The 17,305-nt window shown below is 44.0% G+C and overlaps 1 protein-coding gene and 1 pseudogene across 2 annotated transcripts; both read left to right on the forward strand.

Annotated features, from left to right (window-relative positions):
- The first annotated feature begins 103 nt into the window (after positions 1 to 103).
- On the forward strand, positions 104 to 9,417 carry zdhhc21 (zDHHC palmitoyltransferase 21). Its single transcript, XM_083639899.1, has 8 exons — positions 104 to 171; positions 997 to 1,155; positions 4,512 to 4,610; positions 5,047 to 5,158; positions 6,060 to 6,198; positions 6,588 to 6,704; positions 6,910 to 6,953; positions 7,064 to 9,417. Exons 2-8 carry the CDS (start codon positions 1,002 to 1,004, stop codon positions 7,194 to 7,196), a joined length of 798 nt encoding a protein of 265 aa, XP_083496025.1. The 5' UTR covers positions 104 to 171; positions 997 to 1,001; the 3' UTR covers positions 7,197 to 9,417.
- Positions 9,418 to 11,188: 1,771 nt separating this feature from the next.
- Positions 11,189 to 13,174, forward strand: LOC310779602 (long-chain-fatty-acid--CoA ligase ACSBG2 pseudogene; annotated as a pseudogene). The gene has a single exon. The product of its transcript is annotated as a long-chain-fatty-acid--CoA ligase ACSBG2 pseudogene (transcript).
- The last annotated feature ends 4,131 nt before the right edge of the window (positions 13,175 to 17,305 follow it).

Raw genomic sequence — 17,305 nt, forward strand, 5'->3', positions numbered from 1 at the left:
ATTCTATAAATAATTCTAATTTTATTTATTTATTTTTGGGGGGTCCACCGGATAGATACAATGTTGTTGTTTTATATTGTAACTAGCTTGACACCCCGGTCCTGTCCAGCCCCCAGAGGCTCGGATGAGGAAGTGTCACACCTTGTATTTTGAAAAAGACAGCAACAGCAAGTATGTAACCATATTTTAATTTTGGGTTTAAGACATCTAGAAATCCTGCTAAACACAGGAGCAGTCTACTTTCACAGTAGGTGTACGAAGCTATTGCGGTTATGGGAGTAGTCCATGCTGTCTTGGCTGTGTTAGCTTAGCAGAGGATGCTAACAGGGATTCAGTGGCTGGTTTGGCTAGTATGTACCATGTACATACACCACACCTGCTATACCAGTACAGCAGGCCTGTAAGAACTAGAGCATGATAGATAGAGATAGATAGATAGATAGATAGATAGATAGATAGATAGATAGATAGATAGATAGATAGATAGATAGATAGATAGATAGATAGATAGAGATAGATAGATAGAGCATGAGAGATAGCATGAGGATTCATCTCATGCTACATATTCACTTTGAAAAATACATTTTGTTATACATTATTTGGCGTTTCTAAAATATAACATAGCTAGATAATTCAATTGTATCTTCAATCATTGCATTTTGTAGTTAATCAAACCATTAAAAATGGCTATTTAAATCAGTGACATTTGACTCTTAATGAGAAAATATCACACTTTCATAATGATGGACACCACCTTTTTTCAGATATGCCACGAGCCAAATTGTGATGATGATGATATCATAGGCCAGCACAAACGTGATAATCGCCATTGACAACATGGAAAGTTTATTCAGACTATAAAATTCTGCAGCAGTACCTGTCTGTGATCTGGATTTAAAATTTGACAAAACATTCAATGGAGATGTGTTCCATTCCATGTGTGTCAATATGTGTCACAGGAGACATTTGATGGAGATGTGTTCCTATGTGCCACAGGAGCCATGAAGCTGCGACTGCACTTTGTGGTGGACCCCATGGGCTGGCTGTGCATCAGCATGGTGTTTGGGATCTGGCTGTACAACTCCTTCTTCGTTTCCAAGCTAGTGCTGCTCCCCCACTACACCGAAGGACACATCCCCTGGGCCATAGTTGTTTGTGAGTACCTTCTGGGCCGGATTCCATATATCACAGTGGGCACCAGCCAATTTGCCTGGTTGGGTGGGCACCACACATTAAAACCACAATTATGGTATATAGCCTACCTTTATAACCTTTGTCATATTTTGTTTATATAGAATAGGCCTACTCTCTGGGGGAATGCATATGCGGCCAAAATTAACCTTTGATTTTGATACAAAAAAATAAAGAAATAATATGCATAAAGAGATAGAATTGTGATTGGTGTGTAGGTGCCCCTCTCCACCTCCCCATCACATTTGAATTTGACCAGTTCAAGCATTTTGTGGTCAGAGAAAACATGTTCACCAGACAAGGCTCTAAGAAAAGGTAGGCTGAAAAGTTTTCAGCATGTAGAATCAATGTTTTGCAGCCTTCCTCACAAGCTTTAGCTCCATCACACGTTCTCAAGTGTGAGTGAACTTTGTCACAGTCAGCCTTTTCTTAAGCGCCTTTTACTAATGGCGAGAGATCTTTTTCACAACTTAACAGAGTGACAGACAAAAGAATCAGAATCAGAATCAGCTTTATTGGCCAAGTATGCAAACACATACAAGGAATTGCGCTCCGGTTAGCTTTGCTCTCAAGTACACACAGAGTACACAAGTACACACACATATAGAGGAAGAAAGAAAAAAAAAGGAGAAAGAAGGTTACACATAGTCAAGGCGATCAAGGCAAGAATACTTTGTTGGACATACATGTAAGCAAACAATTTACAGTGACTGCTATATACAATGTGGTGACTGTGCTATATACAATGTAGTAAAGTGGCTATTTTTAAATATGAATATATTAGGGAGTGTACAGTCAAAGTGTACGGTAAGAGTGTGCAACAACGCTACATAGGTTTGTGAACAAGGTTTATACAGATATTGCATTTTTTAACTATGAATATATAAGGGGATGTACAGTAGTGCAACAACGCTACGCTACATAGGTTTGTAAACAAGGCTTATACAGGGATTGCATTTTAAATATCAATATATAAGGGAATGTACAAAAAATGTGTGCAGGAAAATGTGCAACAACGCCACATAGTTTAGTAGACAAGGATTATGCAGATATTACACGGTACACGGTACAGTTGTATGCCGTTCAATGTGAACGAGGCTGGAGTTGACAGTGAACACAGTGAACAATGAACATAAATTAAGTGAGTGGCTGGTTTAAGTGGTTTTAAGTGGTTTTAAGGGGTTCAACAGAGTAATGGCCTGTGGTTAGGTTAGAAACTGTTTTTGCGTCTATTGGTTTTGGCGTGCAGAGCTCTGAAGCGTCTGCCCGAGGGGAGGAGTTCAAACAGGTCATGGCCAGGGTGAGATGGGTCCGTGATGATCTTTCCTGCCCTTTCTTTGACTCTGGAGGAGTACAAGTCTTGGATGGAGGGCAGGTTGGCACCGATGATCTTCTCTGCGGTCCTGACTGTCCGTTGAAGTCTGCGCTTGTCCTGTTTGGTGGCCGACCCAAACCAGACAGAGATGGAGTTGCAGAGGACAGACTGGATGATGGCAGTATAGAACTGTACCAGCAGCTCCTGGGGCAGTTTGTACTTCCTGAGCTGGCGTAGGAAGTACAGCCTCTTGTTGTGCCTTTGTGATGATGGAGCCAATGTTGGCCTCCCACTTTAGGTCCTTGGAGATAATGGATCCCAGGAACTTGTAGGAGTCCACCGTAGACACTGTGCTGTTGGAAATGGTGAGGGGGGGCAATGCAGGGGGGCTTTTCCTGAAGTCTACAATCATCTCTACAGTTTTGAGCTCGTTCAGTTCAAGGTTGTTTTGACCACACCAGAGGACCAGGCGTTCAACCTCCTGTCTGTAGGCAGACTCATCGCCGTCTCGGATGAGCCCGATGACTGTTGTGTCGTCTGCAAACTTCAGGAGTTTGACGGATGGGTCCCCTGAGGTGAAGTCGTTTGTGTATAGCAGAAATAACCAGGGTGAGAGCATGCACCCCTGGGGGGCGCCAGTGCTGATTATTTGGATGCCGGATGTAGTTTTTCCCCACTTCACCTGCTGCGACCTGTCTGTCAGGAAGTTTATGATCCACTGACAAGTGGAGGCAGGCACACCGAGCTGGGTGAGTTTGGTACGGAGGATTTCTGGAATGATCGTGTTGAACGCCGAGCTGAAGTCGATGAACAGGAGCCTGGCATATGTCCTTGGGGAGTCGATGTGATGCAGTATGTGGTGCAGTCCTGTATTGACTGCATCATCTACTGACCTGTTTGCCCGGTAGGCAAACTGCAGGGGGTCCAGCAGGTGACCTGTTGCGTCCTTCAGGTGGGCCAGAACTGTTCTAGTCGATGCTTGTGGAAAGGTTTTCTCTTTGAACTGGATGTGCGGTTTGTGATGCTTAACTTAACAACCATAATTTTGAATAGCCTATATACATTACCATATATTCAACAGCTGGATTTGCGTGAGATCATGAGATCACAATCACATGACAAACATCTTACCATGCTCCAATTTATTGGTTTGAATGCAAACCAGCAGTGGTTTGCACCAATCGCTGTCCAGAGGCAGCTTCAGGCAGATGTGAGATGGTTCATCCAATCACCTGCCAGGTATTTTTTTAAAGTGCCTGCCATTTGAAACGGTTTCCCAAGTGACTCATTCCCAGATGGTTATGTGAAAACAAACCACCTGACAGCATCAGGTTATAATCTTACATCAGGGGTGTCCAAACTTTTTTGAATGGGGGCCAGATTAGATCATGTGAAAATGCCGTGGGGCCAGGTGCTTCTCGCATCCTATGGGTTATAAAAAAATAAAATAAAAAATCACATACAAATGTACTCTAAAGATTTTGTTTACCATCTGAAAACATTAGTTCTGCATGTGCTGTTCCTACTTGGTGCTTGTTGTACAAACTGTATAGTAGTGCTGTCATCGTTAGGTAAAGGGAAAAAATGCAAAATTGAACTTGCTTGATTAACCAATACTGTGTAGAGAGGGCCACATATAGTATATTTTGAGAGACAAGCCGAGGGCCACTTAAGATCTGTCCGCGGGCCGCAATTGGCCCCAGGGCCGGACTTTGGACATGCCTGTCTTACATAGTGTTGTCACAATACCAAAATTATGCCTTTGAGACGATACCTGCCTGAATATCTCAATATTACACAGTGGGTCTCAACTTCATAGCAGAGGGAAAATGTGGCTTCCTATGTCAAACTAATTGAGAACCACTGGTTTAAAAGGGGCACCATACAGTAATTCCTTTGGATTATCTGAAACTGTCATCAGAGAGCTGACTTATCTGCATGCAGGATAGGCTGGCCTGGCTCAGTCGAGGATCACCGACATCCTGATATTTGTGTCTTTCTTCAGGTTATTACATAGCGTCAGCACTCTGCTTTGCCGCGCTGTTCAGAGCTTCCACAGCGGACCCCGGCCGTCTTCCAGTGGACCCCCACATACCTCACTCAGGTAAGGAAACAGAAAAGTCCCCCTCTCTATTCTGAGATCTTCACCAGCGCTATAATCATAGAAATGAGAGTCTACCATATCACCCCCTATTGGAGTGTGCATGTTTGTTTGTTTGTTTGTTTGTTTAACCCTAAATCTGCATTCGTAAAAGAACCTGGTCGAAGCAAATGTGTCTGCAGTGTTTGATTCCTCGCATGACATTTGCTAATCGAGTGCCCCCCCCCCCCCCCCCCAAAAAAAAAATCTGATCCTGAAGAGTAAACGTATTTGCACACTGTGAAATATCAGTGCAGTGATGTGAGCTTGATGGCCAGGAAAACTCCCGCCATCTTCTGAATGGCACTTCTGCCATTGGATCTAGTAGAATTGTATTTGCTGTTACTGTGTAATCGGCTGGCACTAAAATGACCTGCTGGTTATCCTCTTCATTTCGCAGAGCGAGAGCATTGGGAGTTGTGCAGCAAGTGCAACTTGATGAGACCTAAACGGTCCCACCATTGCAGTCGTTGTGGTCATTGCGTTCGCAGAATGGACCACCACTGTCCTTGGTAAGGATACACGTAGTATGAAATGACTTACAGTATGTGTACATCAAACCTATAGTTTCGAACTGTTGAAAAACAAAATAGACAGAAGAGCCCCAAATGTCAGACCTCTGGGGTTACACAGTAGACATTATACCTGTATATAACGGCAATATTATGTGTAGCTTATCATTTAATTAGAATTTCATATTAATACCAATTTCAGTAGATATTTCCTACAGGGTTAGATCGACATTGGCCTTTTATTAGATCTCAGATATCAGCCAGTTCAAGCCCTGTCCAGACCTGGTATTAACATGTGTCTTGGGTGATCCAATCGCAAGTGGACAGCTCTAGACCACCTCTGAATGTGGTCTGAGCGATTGGATCTCAATGCGTCTTGGTTGCGTTCACACCTGTACTTAGTGCAGTCCACTTGAGCCTTTGCACCCTGCTGAAAATAAAATCCAGGAGGAAGCATTACATATTTGTGATGTACTATAGCATGAAAATGGTAGCCTGGCTCCAGATCTTCGAAGCCACGCCCACTCCAGAGTTGGATTTGGCTCTTCTTGAAGAGGAAATGAGTTTCTGAATTGACGATGCAGTCTGAATATCAGGCTATGAAAATGGTCAAATAGACCCTTCTCACGGGGGCCATTTTGTGTCGAAAAGGCTGGGTAAACACAGGTGCAAGCAAAACACGAATGAGGGTTTCAAACTTCCATGATTGGAATTTGGAAACCCTCATTAGTGTTTTGCTTGCACCTGTGTTTATTCTGCCTTTTCGACACAAAATGGCCCCCGCGAAAAGGGTCTATTGAAAGCTATCGACTTCAGTTCAAACTTACCAATGTCAGTATCAGCTTAAAAAAAAAACATTGATTGAATGCTAATATCCTAAATCCTGTTTATTTGGTTTCAGGATCAATAACTGTGTGGGAGAAGACAACCACTGGCTCTTTCTGCAGCTCTGTTTCTACACTCAGGTCCTCAGTTTGCTCACCCTGGCACTGGACTTCTGCCAGTACTATTACTTCCAGCCATTGACGGGACTAGACCAGGTAAAGCCACTGGAGTAGAATAACAGGAACGACAACATAACATAAAAAAAAAAAACACGAGTTGTACTTAAAACATTTTGTCCAAACATAATATAGCTACCGAAGAGCATGGCACCTACTCTTACAAAATGATAGATCACAATAATTAGAATTATTAAAGGGTAACAGGTCAATTATAAGCTCAGTTGACCAAAAAAAAAGCTTTTCCAATTTACAGACACCATTCTCTGCATTTCAGGGAGAATTGAGTGATAAATAGATCATGTTTTCCCAAAATGCATACAGCTCTTCTCTCAGAGTTAGTTACCTAGTGAAGAGTTTTTCAGGCATCGATAGTAAGATGGTGGGGTTTGTTGTCATTCACATTTGCCCGTGTTCGCTTCTTCCAGGAGAAATTTACAACACGCCACGAGCTGGCTCTGCTGCGGGTCTCAGCGCTCATGGGTTTGGTCATGTTTGGTGGCATGAGCAGCATGTTTTACACTCAGGTGGCTGGCATTCTCTCTGTGAGTACCGACGAACAGACGTATGATTTTGTTTCAATTGAAATGTCCTCGCTACAGCGATAGTGATTTTCCAATCTCGTCATGTAAACAGCTGAGCCCAAATACAACCTTAACCTGAGTAAGGCCAATAGCTGGGTTACTCATGTAAACGGTCCTACTAGTATCCATCCATACATTATCCCTTTTTCTTGTCTTCCCTTGACAGGACACTACCACCATTGAGAAGATGGCTCCCTTCTCAAGTGAAGTGTGAGTTCTCGTAACTTCGCCTATCCTACACTGTCTAAAATTATTTGCAGTTTAGTTAAGGTGCCCTTAAGAAACCATACATGAAAATTGCCAATCTTCTTTTCTCCCAGGTATGGTTCAAGGAGATCCTGGAAGTGGGCACTGGCTGAAGTGTTTGGCACTCACTGGAAAGTCCTGTGGTTCATCCCTCTACGAAGCAGGCAGCCGCTCCTGGCCGGCCACCGTCTCCGCTCCCACGTGTAGAAGACGAGCAGCTCCACCTCCTACCTACATGCACCGATGGCAGGGGCTGCCCGGTCCAAACAAGAAGTAACACTGTACACACACTTAAAGCATCCGTCTGCTCGCCTTCACCGTCCTCTTTGTGCCGTGGGAGCTGAACTGGGCAGCAGGCTTGGTTTGCCAGTGGATAGACAAAGCTTTTATGTCCCCTCTCTCTCTCTGTAGCTCCCGGACCAACTGCAAACAGGGTCAAGAAACCACTCCGTTGCTTTTGGCGACGTCAAACACATAATACTCACTGTGACTGCTCCTTTTAGCGTTTGGGAACCACTTTTTAATGGACAATTGCATCAGAATGATGGAACATCTTCACCTGAAGGCCACTGGCGAAAGGGGCCCCTCTCAGGTTACTTTAGTAAAGAGCCTTTTAACGAACCTTTCGACACAACAGACACACCTACGCTAACAGGCAATGTACACCAGATGCGTTACGGCTGCGTTGCGGATCCGGCAAAACTGCTGGATCGACTCTCGCCCATGTTAACTGATGGGCGATACATGCGGTACGGAAAAATTACGCACCCGTTCTATTTTTGCCGGATCCCGAAACCGTCTGACAGATTACATGAGTGTGGGTCTGTTCGCAGCCGTACCGCATCTGTTCCGGAGGCGGTCTACATTAGCCCTACAGTGTCCATAAGAAAGGCTATTTCTTTTTTCAGTGGTTTGTGCCTTGGTTCTTTTAATTATTTATATAATTTTTATCTGTCATGCATGAGCAGTTATTTTGTTTTATGTTACTCTCGCACTGAAATAATTTCGATCCAATAATGCTCTTGACTGAGCGCTCTTAAGAAGAGAAAGAGAGAATAGGGTTAGGGTTAGGACGACCAATCTTTTACATGTCTTGTGGATGATGGAGGGATTGGGCATCGACTACATCCCATAAATCAATAATGATTTTGATATTTCATGTATGTTTGTTTTCATAATGTTTTGTTGCGTTATTTTATGAAAGCATATTTATTCTATGAAGGGATGTTTTATGAAGGACAGACACTAGCCAGATTCTGAAGATGCTGAGAATTTAAAGTAACACTGAAATCAGAATTTAGACACAAGCATACACAATCTACCTTAGGCTGTATATCTAATAGGAGTAAGTTCTCGTGTATAATAGATTAATAGCTGTTGCCCTGATTACTCAAAACATGCCACAGCCAATTAGAATCACAACATGAACATGATGCATCTCCTAGTATATGTCTGTTCTGAGGTGATTTGAACTCCATACTTAATGGGCTCAAATGTCACATCTACAGTCTGTTAAGCTTAAGTCTACTCTATCTACAAATCACTTATGTTCCATTGCCTTTCAAATATGGATTGTGATTTATATTTTACCCTAAGCAACAGGATTTCAGAGCTTCGGTTGTCTTAAATGATAAGGTCTTAGATGATGTAGAACTTTATGGCTCATATACGAAAGTACCAAATTGTTCTACGTTTGGTAACATACAGTTGGCTACACTGGACAGTTATAATGGTTTCATTGTGATGCTATTATACTGAACAGGGATTTTATAAATGTCAGCGTGTCTTTGTGCATAATGCTAGCATAGTGTAGCTAGCTGCCATTTTCTCTCGTTTGGCAATCTGTTAGCTGAACCTGTAGTGAACGATGCTTGCCGTTTGGGGAAAATAACACAGTATCCAAATAGTTTTAAGTGCCTGTCGAGATGTTCTTTTTGAGACATTTCTCACTTTCCTGATACATCATAATTATGCACTTTGGTTTTCGTACAAGCCAAAGACCTGGGTCAAGTGTTGCAGCAGAGTTGTAAGCATTCAGTAAATGCATGTTTCGCTTTCCTGCCTATACAATACAGGTTATACCACAAGTCCAGTTAGCAGTTACTGTATATGCACTGATTCACATATTAGCTCACTGTCTCTTTAGTGACTTTCACCACTGGTCCTTCTGAAAGACTCTTCACTTGAAGCTTATTTTATGTTCTTATAGTGGGTGTGTACCGTACTCTTTGTTTTAATCACATTGTTAATGTTTTATCGATCAAATTGTATGTGTACCGTATTTTGCTACCTTTGGTTTGATTTTTTTGGTTACAAATCAGAATCAGATCTGTTGATGTTTCCATTGATATTTATGTGAATTCTTGTAACAGCTGCTATTACTTTGTAATAATTTTTTCTACCTTTTTTTGATTTGTGGGATGGAATGTGTGTGATTGGCATAAAAAGGTTGAGGATATATTGATAAATCACAGTTTACTTATTGTCATTGTTTATGTATCACCAATAACAGTGAACATCTGATTGTGTTGTGAAATCTGAACTATGGGTGGCTGGGTTTTATTCATTACTCGCATTCATTACCTGGTCTTTGGACTTGAACAAATAGTTCCAGTTATATTTGTAAATACTTTAGTAACCTCAGTCAAGGTCAACACCGCTGCTGTTTTTTTTACAGTATATCTGAAATGTATTAGCCACACTTCAGGTTCAGAAATGAGAGTTGAGTTCATTTGGATTTGAATGCAGAGCTGCAGACTGGTAACCTGATGCTGCCAGATGGGGCGGTCTTGTGATGTGAACACAATACCGCCCCCATCTGGCAGAGTCAGGCTAGCAGACTGGAGGCTGAATGGAAGAATCAAAGAGAGAGTGAGACTGTCTTTCTTTCTTTGGATCGGTCATATTTTCTCTATCTACCAGAGGTGTTGCTGTGGGGTAGGGGGCCGGGTAGAGCCGAGCGAGTGAGCCCTCCAACAATGTGTTGAGTGGAGAAACACAGTTAGTTGTTAGTCTCGTTATGAATAATAAGAGGCTATTATGGTGATTTTAGCTGAACTGACGCGTGACATTCTGCTGGTGTCTAGGCCGGGTCCTACACACGGTCGTGTGTACCAGCAGGCTATATTCATATTTTTATATGTAGAATATATGGCAGAAATAAGCTGCTCTCAGGCGCTGATGCTTATTTTCACATTTCAGCACTTTGACCATCATGTTACCTCGTGTCAGAGGTGTACTGTATATATATACATACAGTATATATATACATACATATCTATACACACACATACATACACACAGTGTGTGTTTGTGCTTCATAACTAGTAACTTGCGTGCACTAGGGCCCGTCCTAACGCCACTGCCATCTATAGGCTATCGGGGCCATGTCATATTCTGGGCTATTGTCTAGCTTTATTGTTCTAATTCATGATTAGCTTGGATGATTTAGGAAAGCGCTGAAAACTTGAAGTGTCAAACACTGGAACAATAGAGTTTTTAGGGAATTTAATATATGTATACATTAAGTTAATATACAGTGACAAATAACTTACCAATTTCTTTATCTCCAGGGTACATTGGATTAATTGCCTATTAATCACATAGGGAAATTTGATTAATTGTATTGTATTGTATTATAGGTCTTCATATTCCAATAAATACGATTCTGATTTTTTTAGGTATTTCTTCCATCTGACTGTCTTAAGCTGACTGACTACCTGACTACCTCACAACCCTGAGGACACGTCATCAGTGATGTCATTAGTAATACACATGCTGCCTGGGATATAATGAATTTGCGCTTGTAAGCTTTCATCTGATTTTAATTTAAAAATAAACAAGCGTGAATTCACAATAGCTGTGACCAGATGTGTGAATTTCTGATTTTTGTGGTCCAACCAACAGAGTGGCTTATAGAGATGGACCATGACTGGTCACAGCTAATAAAGCCACATTCATATGCATGTGGTAGGTCAACTGATGATGTCATTTTATGGATATAGATGTTGTGACATCATCAGTGATGTCATACTTTACTGATGTCACTGACCACTGATGACATCACCAAGCTCATCAATGACATCACTGATGTCAGTGATGATGTCACTCATCAGTGATGATGTCATTACTGATGTCATGACATTGTCCTATTTATGAGCAACTGTGTTGTGTTCGCAATTCTGCGCCAAGTTAGAGCCATGGAGTACACACAGAAAGTGAATGCCTGCCGCCCAGATTCCCGGTTGGTGCCAGCAGTAGGGGAGCCCAGCCTGTGGACGTCTCAGGGCAATGGGGAGGTGAAGTTGAGGATGGGGACGTCTGGCATGGCTGCCGAGCCCCCTTTGACCATAAACCAGATGTTCACCTCAGCTGTGGATCGCTTCGGCAGCTACACCGCTTTGAGCTGGAAGGAGGGTGAGCAGCAGAAGCGTATGAACTACACAGACTACTACAGGAAGTGCCGCGCCGCAGCCAAGAGCTTCCTCAAGCTTGGTCTGGAGCGCTACCACGGTGTCGGCATCATCGGCTTCAACTCTCCCGAGTGGTTCATCTCTGACATCGGTGCCATTTTGGCAGGTGGTTTTGCTGTGGGCATCTACAGCACCAACTCTCCAGAGGCGTGCCAGTATGTAGCAGAGAACTGCAAGGCCAATGTCATTGTGGTTGAGGACCACAAACAGCTGCAGAAGATCCTTCAGGTTAAAGACCAGCTGCCACACTTGAAAGCTATTATCCAGTACAAAGATGCTCTAAAAGAGAAGATACCAAATCTGTACACGTGGGCAGAGTTTATGGAGCTTGGATGTGATGAGCCAGACAATTTCCTTGATGAGATCATCTCCAGCCAGAAGCCAAATCAGTGCTGCACGCTCATCTACACCTCGGGAACCACAGGACAGCCCAAGGGAGTCATGCTCAGCCACGACAATGTGACATGGACAGCATTCGCCAATGGCCGGCATTTGACTCTGACAGACGCCACCCAGGCTCAGGAGACTGTGGTCAGCTACCTGCCACTCAGCCACATCGCAGCTCAGATGATCGACATCTGGTCCACCATAAAGGTCGGAGGGGCTACCTACTTCGCCCAGCGAGATGCCTTCAAGGGCTCTCTTGTAAACACCCTGAAGGAGGTGCATCCCACACGCTTCCTGGGCGTGCCACGAGTCTGGGAGAAGATGAAGGAGAAGATGCAGTCCGTCGGGGCCGGGTCTTCCACTGTGCGCAGGAAAGTTGTTGCCTGGGCGAAGGATGTGGGTCTGCAGACTAATCTCTCCAACATGACCCAAGACGGAGCACCACTCATGTACCGCATGGCCAAGTGGCTGGTGTTCAACAATGTGCGTAAAGCCCTGGGCCTGGACCGCTGCAGCATGTGCTTCACAGGTGCTGCTCCCATTGCCAAAGAGACCCTGCAGTACTTCCTCAGCCTGGATATTCCCGTGTGCGAGCTGTATGGCATGAGCGAGAGCTCTGGTCCTCACACCGTCTCCCTGCCTGACGCCTTCAGGCTCACCAGCTGTGGAAAGGAGATCGAAGGGTGCCAGACGAAGGTGCTGCACAATGGCGAGATCTGTTTCTGGGGCCGTCACGTCTTCATGGGTTATCTCAACATGGCTGACAAGACGGAGGAGGCTCTTGACAAAGATGGCTGGCTGCACTCCGGCGACCTGGGCAAACACGACCAGAATGGCTTCCTCTTCATCACTGGCCGAATCAAAGAGATGATCATCACGGCAGGAGGGGAGAACATCCCTCCCGTCCCCATCGAGGATGCCGTGAAGGAGGCCGTGCCGCTCATCAGCAACGCCATGCTGATCGGCGAGGAAAGGAAGTTCCTCTCCATGCTGCTCACCATTAAGTGCCAGGAGAACGGCGTGACAGGCGCGCCAGAGGATAAGCTCACAGCGGAGGCCATGGAGCTGTGCAGGAGGATGGGCAGCAACGCCACGCGCGTCTCTGACATCTCAGGCAGCCGAGACCGTGCCGTCCATAACGCCATCCAGGAGGGAATCAACCGCGTCAACGAGAATGCAGCCTCCAACGCCCAGCGCATCCAGAAGTGGATTGTACTAGACCAGGACTTCTCCATCACCGGAGGAGAGCTGGGTCCTACCATGAAGGTGAAAAGGCCGGTGGTCATGGAGATGTACAAGGAGCAGATTGAGAACTTCTATAAGTAGGTGGCCACTCCCAGCACACCTGACAAACTGGCCACTGCCAGCTCAAGTTGCTCAGTTGTCCATCCATGACACCACACACACACATTGATGTCATCAGTGATATCACTCGAGCATATAATAGGGCAGCGATTCCTGCGCTGTGACCCACAACTGCTCGTTTCCCGTGTTGCTCGACTTGCTCTGTCCATGACACTACACACAAACACACACACCCAGACCTGGCTCAAGGCATAGGCCGTATAGGCGGTTGCCTAGGTGCGTGGTGCTGGCCACGGGACGGTGCCCATGTACGGACGGGCCAGCGCAGCGCCACCCGTGATGCTCTGCTCGCAGCTCGCGATGTGGAGCGCCGGCATGCATGTTCTATTTTCTCTGCGTGCTGTGGTGCACATTTCACAAGAAAACACCACCGAAGCACAGAGATGGTCATATCTCCATTATCACCACAGAAGCAAAAAATCATCAACTGACCAGGCTCTTCACTGTTGTTATTGATGAATCTACCTGCACTGTTGCAAGTTTTAAACACATTGTAGGACGATAATCTGTTTTTGAATTATCACTTGCATTTGAAACTTGTGTCTGTTATTTAATTGAATTACAAAAAAAAGGATAGTTTATGTTTTTATAGGCCTAGAGAGAGAGAGAAAGATGCGACTACGAATTGAAAACACAATATACACGGACTGAGTACGAACACAGGAACACACTTTTCAAAAGAATCTCAGTATCAACGCAAAGTGTGTCTCCTGTTTCGAGAAAATGTTGAAACAGTAGAACCCTTTGTTCAGTGTGTGAGCCGTAGTTTGACCCCCCCTGCTGTAAAGTTGGCCTTCGTTTGTGCTTTTTTCACATGTTGTATTTGTTTCTTTTTTTCTTAGACCTATGTAATTGTTGTGTTGACCTACCATTTCTTTCTTTTTTTCAAAATACCCTGGTTATACTGTGCATTTGATAAAAACCACTTGGATTATTAATTCTTAATTTGCTTCTTTTCATGTTGGAGATAAACTACCGTACTTTTTTCCCAAATCAAGACAACCATTACACAAATGTTAGTTATACACAAAACGTGGGATTACAAAATATGCCTGCCTGGGAAACAAATGTGCATGGCTGGTATAATTTCTAATCGGCCAGCCTCTTTGGCTGGCCGATGCAGGAGTTAATTTCCAACACTGACACGTTGGACAGGTAATGCCCCACCACAGCTAAAGCTGGATCTTGGCAAGGACCTCACGATACCATATGTATCACAATACATTACATGGGTGACGATACGATGCACCGGCCCTATGCTAGGTTTCGACCTGGCCTTGTTTAGAGTTTAATGGCGGTTGGCATCCAAATGGAAATGTGTTTCTATTCTTAGTTCACTTTATTTTAGTTTCTACTTCTTCTTTTTTGTATATACTGTATTTTTCTTAGCTACTGCTATAAGTATCTTGAATTATAATGCATAGAATAAAAACTTCTCTGCATAGAATAAAAACTTCTATGGACTTCACCTGTATTTACAAAAATACTGAAACATATTACAATGACTCTCTTGTACACACCGCAGGAGACGAGGACTCTTGACTTATTTTGATAAAGACTGGGATAATGATATTAATACTGATGGTTTCATAGATAAAAATCATCAAGTCCAGCACTGCTGCTTTAAGAAACAGTCAAACACATTGTTAAAGTTCAAAGCTAGAACCATACAGGGTTAAGAAATTCACAGTATTGTATCCAACAAGTTATTTGTAAATTTATTTAACAATAAATACAAATAACAAATATTCAAAACAGGAATAGGAATAGGAAAAGAATAGGAAAGGAATAGAAAAGGAGGAATTGAAAAACTATATACAAAGCATTATGGAAGATGTAAAGCAAGGCAAAAAGGACAGGGAACTCAAGAGTCAGGAAGCATGTCTCAGATTTAATAGCTGAGCGGTCGGTCACTGTTGTGATCCAGAGTGTCAGTGGGCGCGCCTGCCAGCAGTCCGCCTGGTGATCGGGACAGGTGGTTCCTCAGGCTGGTGGGGGCCATTGACCTGGCCCTCCTGTGGGAGCAAAGACACATTACAGCACTCTACCAGCATCAGCACACCAACATGAAGGCCAGGCTAGCACTTACAGCTGTTTCATATCTTTGCTCTCAGACATGCAGGGAAAAGTCTGTTCATTTTGGATGAATGGGAATGTCCAAGCTTTCACACTGCCTGCAGAAGCATGCATCTTGCTCGGAAAATCTGCCTCAGTCAAGTAGGGATCAGGGTGCGAATTACACGGAGGCCATCAGGCTACGGCCTGTGTTGCCCCTCCCTCAGGCCATGATGCCCTGAGATCCCTAAGGCCACCTTGGCAGTGCTTTGCTACCAGCCTGCTACTGTCAGTTGCTTTAAAAGTGGTCTCAGTTTAATGTATGTAATGTATGTCAGTTTAATGTATGCAAAGGATGTGTCATTGGCTCATTTTAAGACACATTTCAGAAAAATCGCTCTTCGTGATGTCAATAGAGCAATGGCCTTTGTGCCCTGGCATGTGGCCTTGTCCCCTAAAGAGAATTGTGATGCCGAAAGCCAGATGGCCTTGCCCCTAAAATGACGAAATTCCCACCCTGGTAGGGATAACTTCTCATGCATCATAAATGCACAGATTTAACCAGTCACTCAGACACAATATGACAATATAACTCCTCATGATGAGATGTTTTGGTATCTGCTTCATGCAACAAACAAGACTAAATCCACAGCACCTCATGAACCACCTCCTGCATCAGATCACTCTCAAAACCCTGCGCCTCAACCATCAATATCCTTCATCTGGTCCTCCAGATGGGCCTTTCAGGCCAAATAGGTTATAGTAATTTGTCTACCATTATTTCAAATGAATAGAGAATGTGAGAAAACATAATTAGACTTTGAATAGAACATTAGTTTGGCTTATTTGAACTTACCTCTAAATTCGATCTGACTTTCTTCAAGACTTCATAGGTTAGTGACACTACATTGAGAGGAGAAAAAAAGAGTCATATCTCCAGTTGTTTGCATATTGGTATTTAAGGTGACAAGTTAATAAAAGTATATGAATAAAATCGTACACTGTTCAATGATCTGGTTGCTGCCTCCACTCAGCAGTCGCTCCTTCTGGGACAGCTGGTTCTTCAGCCTGGCTATCTGATTCTTCAGCAGCTCAACCTGATACAGTGGATAAGAGGAGTAAGTGTGGTCCATTATAGATGCTTGAGTGGATACTGTGTGCAGGTGTGTGTGTATGTGTGCGCACGTGTGTCTGTGTGTGAGCAGGCGTATGTGTGTGTGCAGGTGTGTGTGTCTACCTGCTGGTTGTTGCTGCTGTCCCCTGGCGTGTTGCCAGCTGGCAGAGAGACTCTCCACAGCAGTCTCAGCAGTCGACGGGCCTCCTCCAGAACCTGCTGCATGCTCTTCACACCGCTGGTCAAACTCTTCAGATACTGCGGTTCCTTTGCCTGATTAGACATGCACACAATAGATCCACTTCAATATGCTGTTTGTTGTCTAGAATGTTGCTGAACTGCTGAATGCCGGTATGTCGACTTTGTTTAAAAACAGTGTCAATGAAAAGTGGCAATACAACTCAACTAAAAGCTCATCTAAAACATAACCATCCCATCCAGTTTTCCCAACGGGGGTGGGGTGGCAGAGATACACAGCAGGGCCAGTTGCACCAACTGGTCTTAACTATGCCTGGTCGTAACTCCTACGTCGGTCTTAGTTAACACGTTCACTGCCAATGACGTGTTAACACGTCAAAAAAAATCCAACGGTTGACTGCCAATGACGTGTTAACACGTCAAAAAAAATATATATTTTTTTTTGACCGTGGGATGTGCATCTAACCCTTTTACATCTCTTATATAAATATTGGAGCCACCGAACGTGTACAACCCATTCCACCGACCCACTAAGTGGCGACAGTGCTCTCCAGACTAGAGGAAGGCAAGCAAAAAGCAGTGTGAGGAAGCCATTCTCATGAAAATGGATTGGCGAAAACGCTTTCGCTTTCGCGCTTGGGAGCTGGCGGTGCGGGATTGCAAATTTGCATAATAGATTACGGGTGGAACACACTTTGAAACACGCAGCATAAATAAGACCAGAA

The sequence above is a fragment of the Poromitra crassiceps genome, assembly GCF_964638095.1.
Source record: "Poromitra crassiceps genome assembly, chromosome: 7".
Taxonomy (NCBI): Eukaryota; Metazoa; Chordata; class Actinopteri; order Beryciformes; family Melamphaidae; genus Poromitra; species Poromitra crassiceps.

Excerpts from the sequence above, each read along its gene's own strand:
- zdhhc21 (XM_083639899.1), top strand. The coding sequence starts at position 1,002 with ATGAAGCTGCGACTGCACTTTGTGGTGGACCCCATGGGCTGGCTGTGC. Across the intron at positions 5,159-6,059 it reads ATGGACCACCACTGTCCTTG|GATCAATAACTGTGTGGGAG; the intron begins GTAAGGATACAC and ends ATTTGGTTTCAG. Across the intron at positions 6,954-7,063 it reads GCTCCCTTCTCAAGTGAAGT|GTATGGTTCAAGGAGATCCT; the intron begins GTGAGTTCTCGT and ends CTTTTCTCCCAG.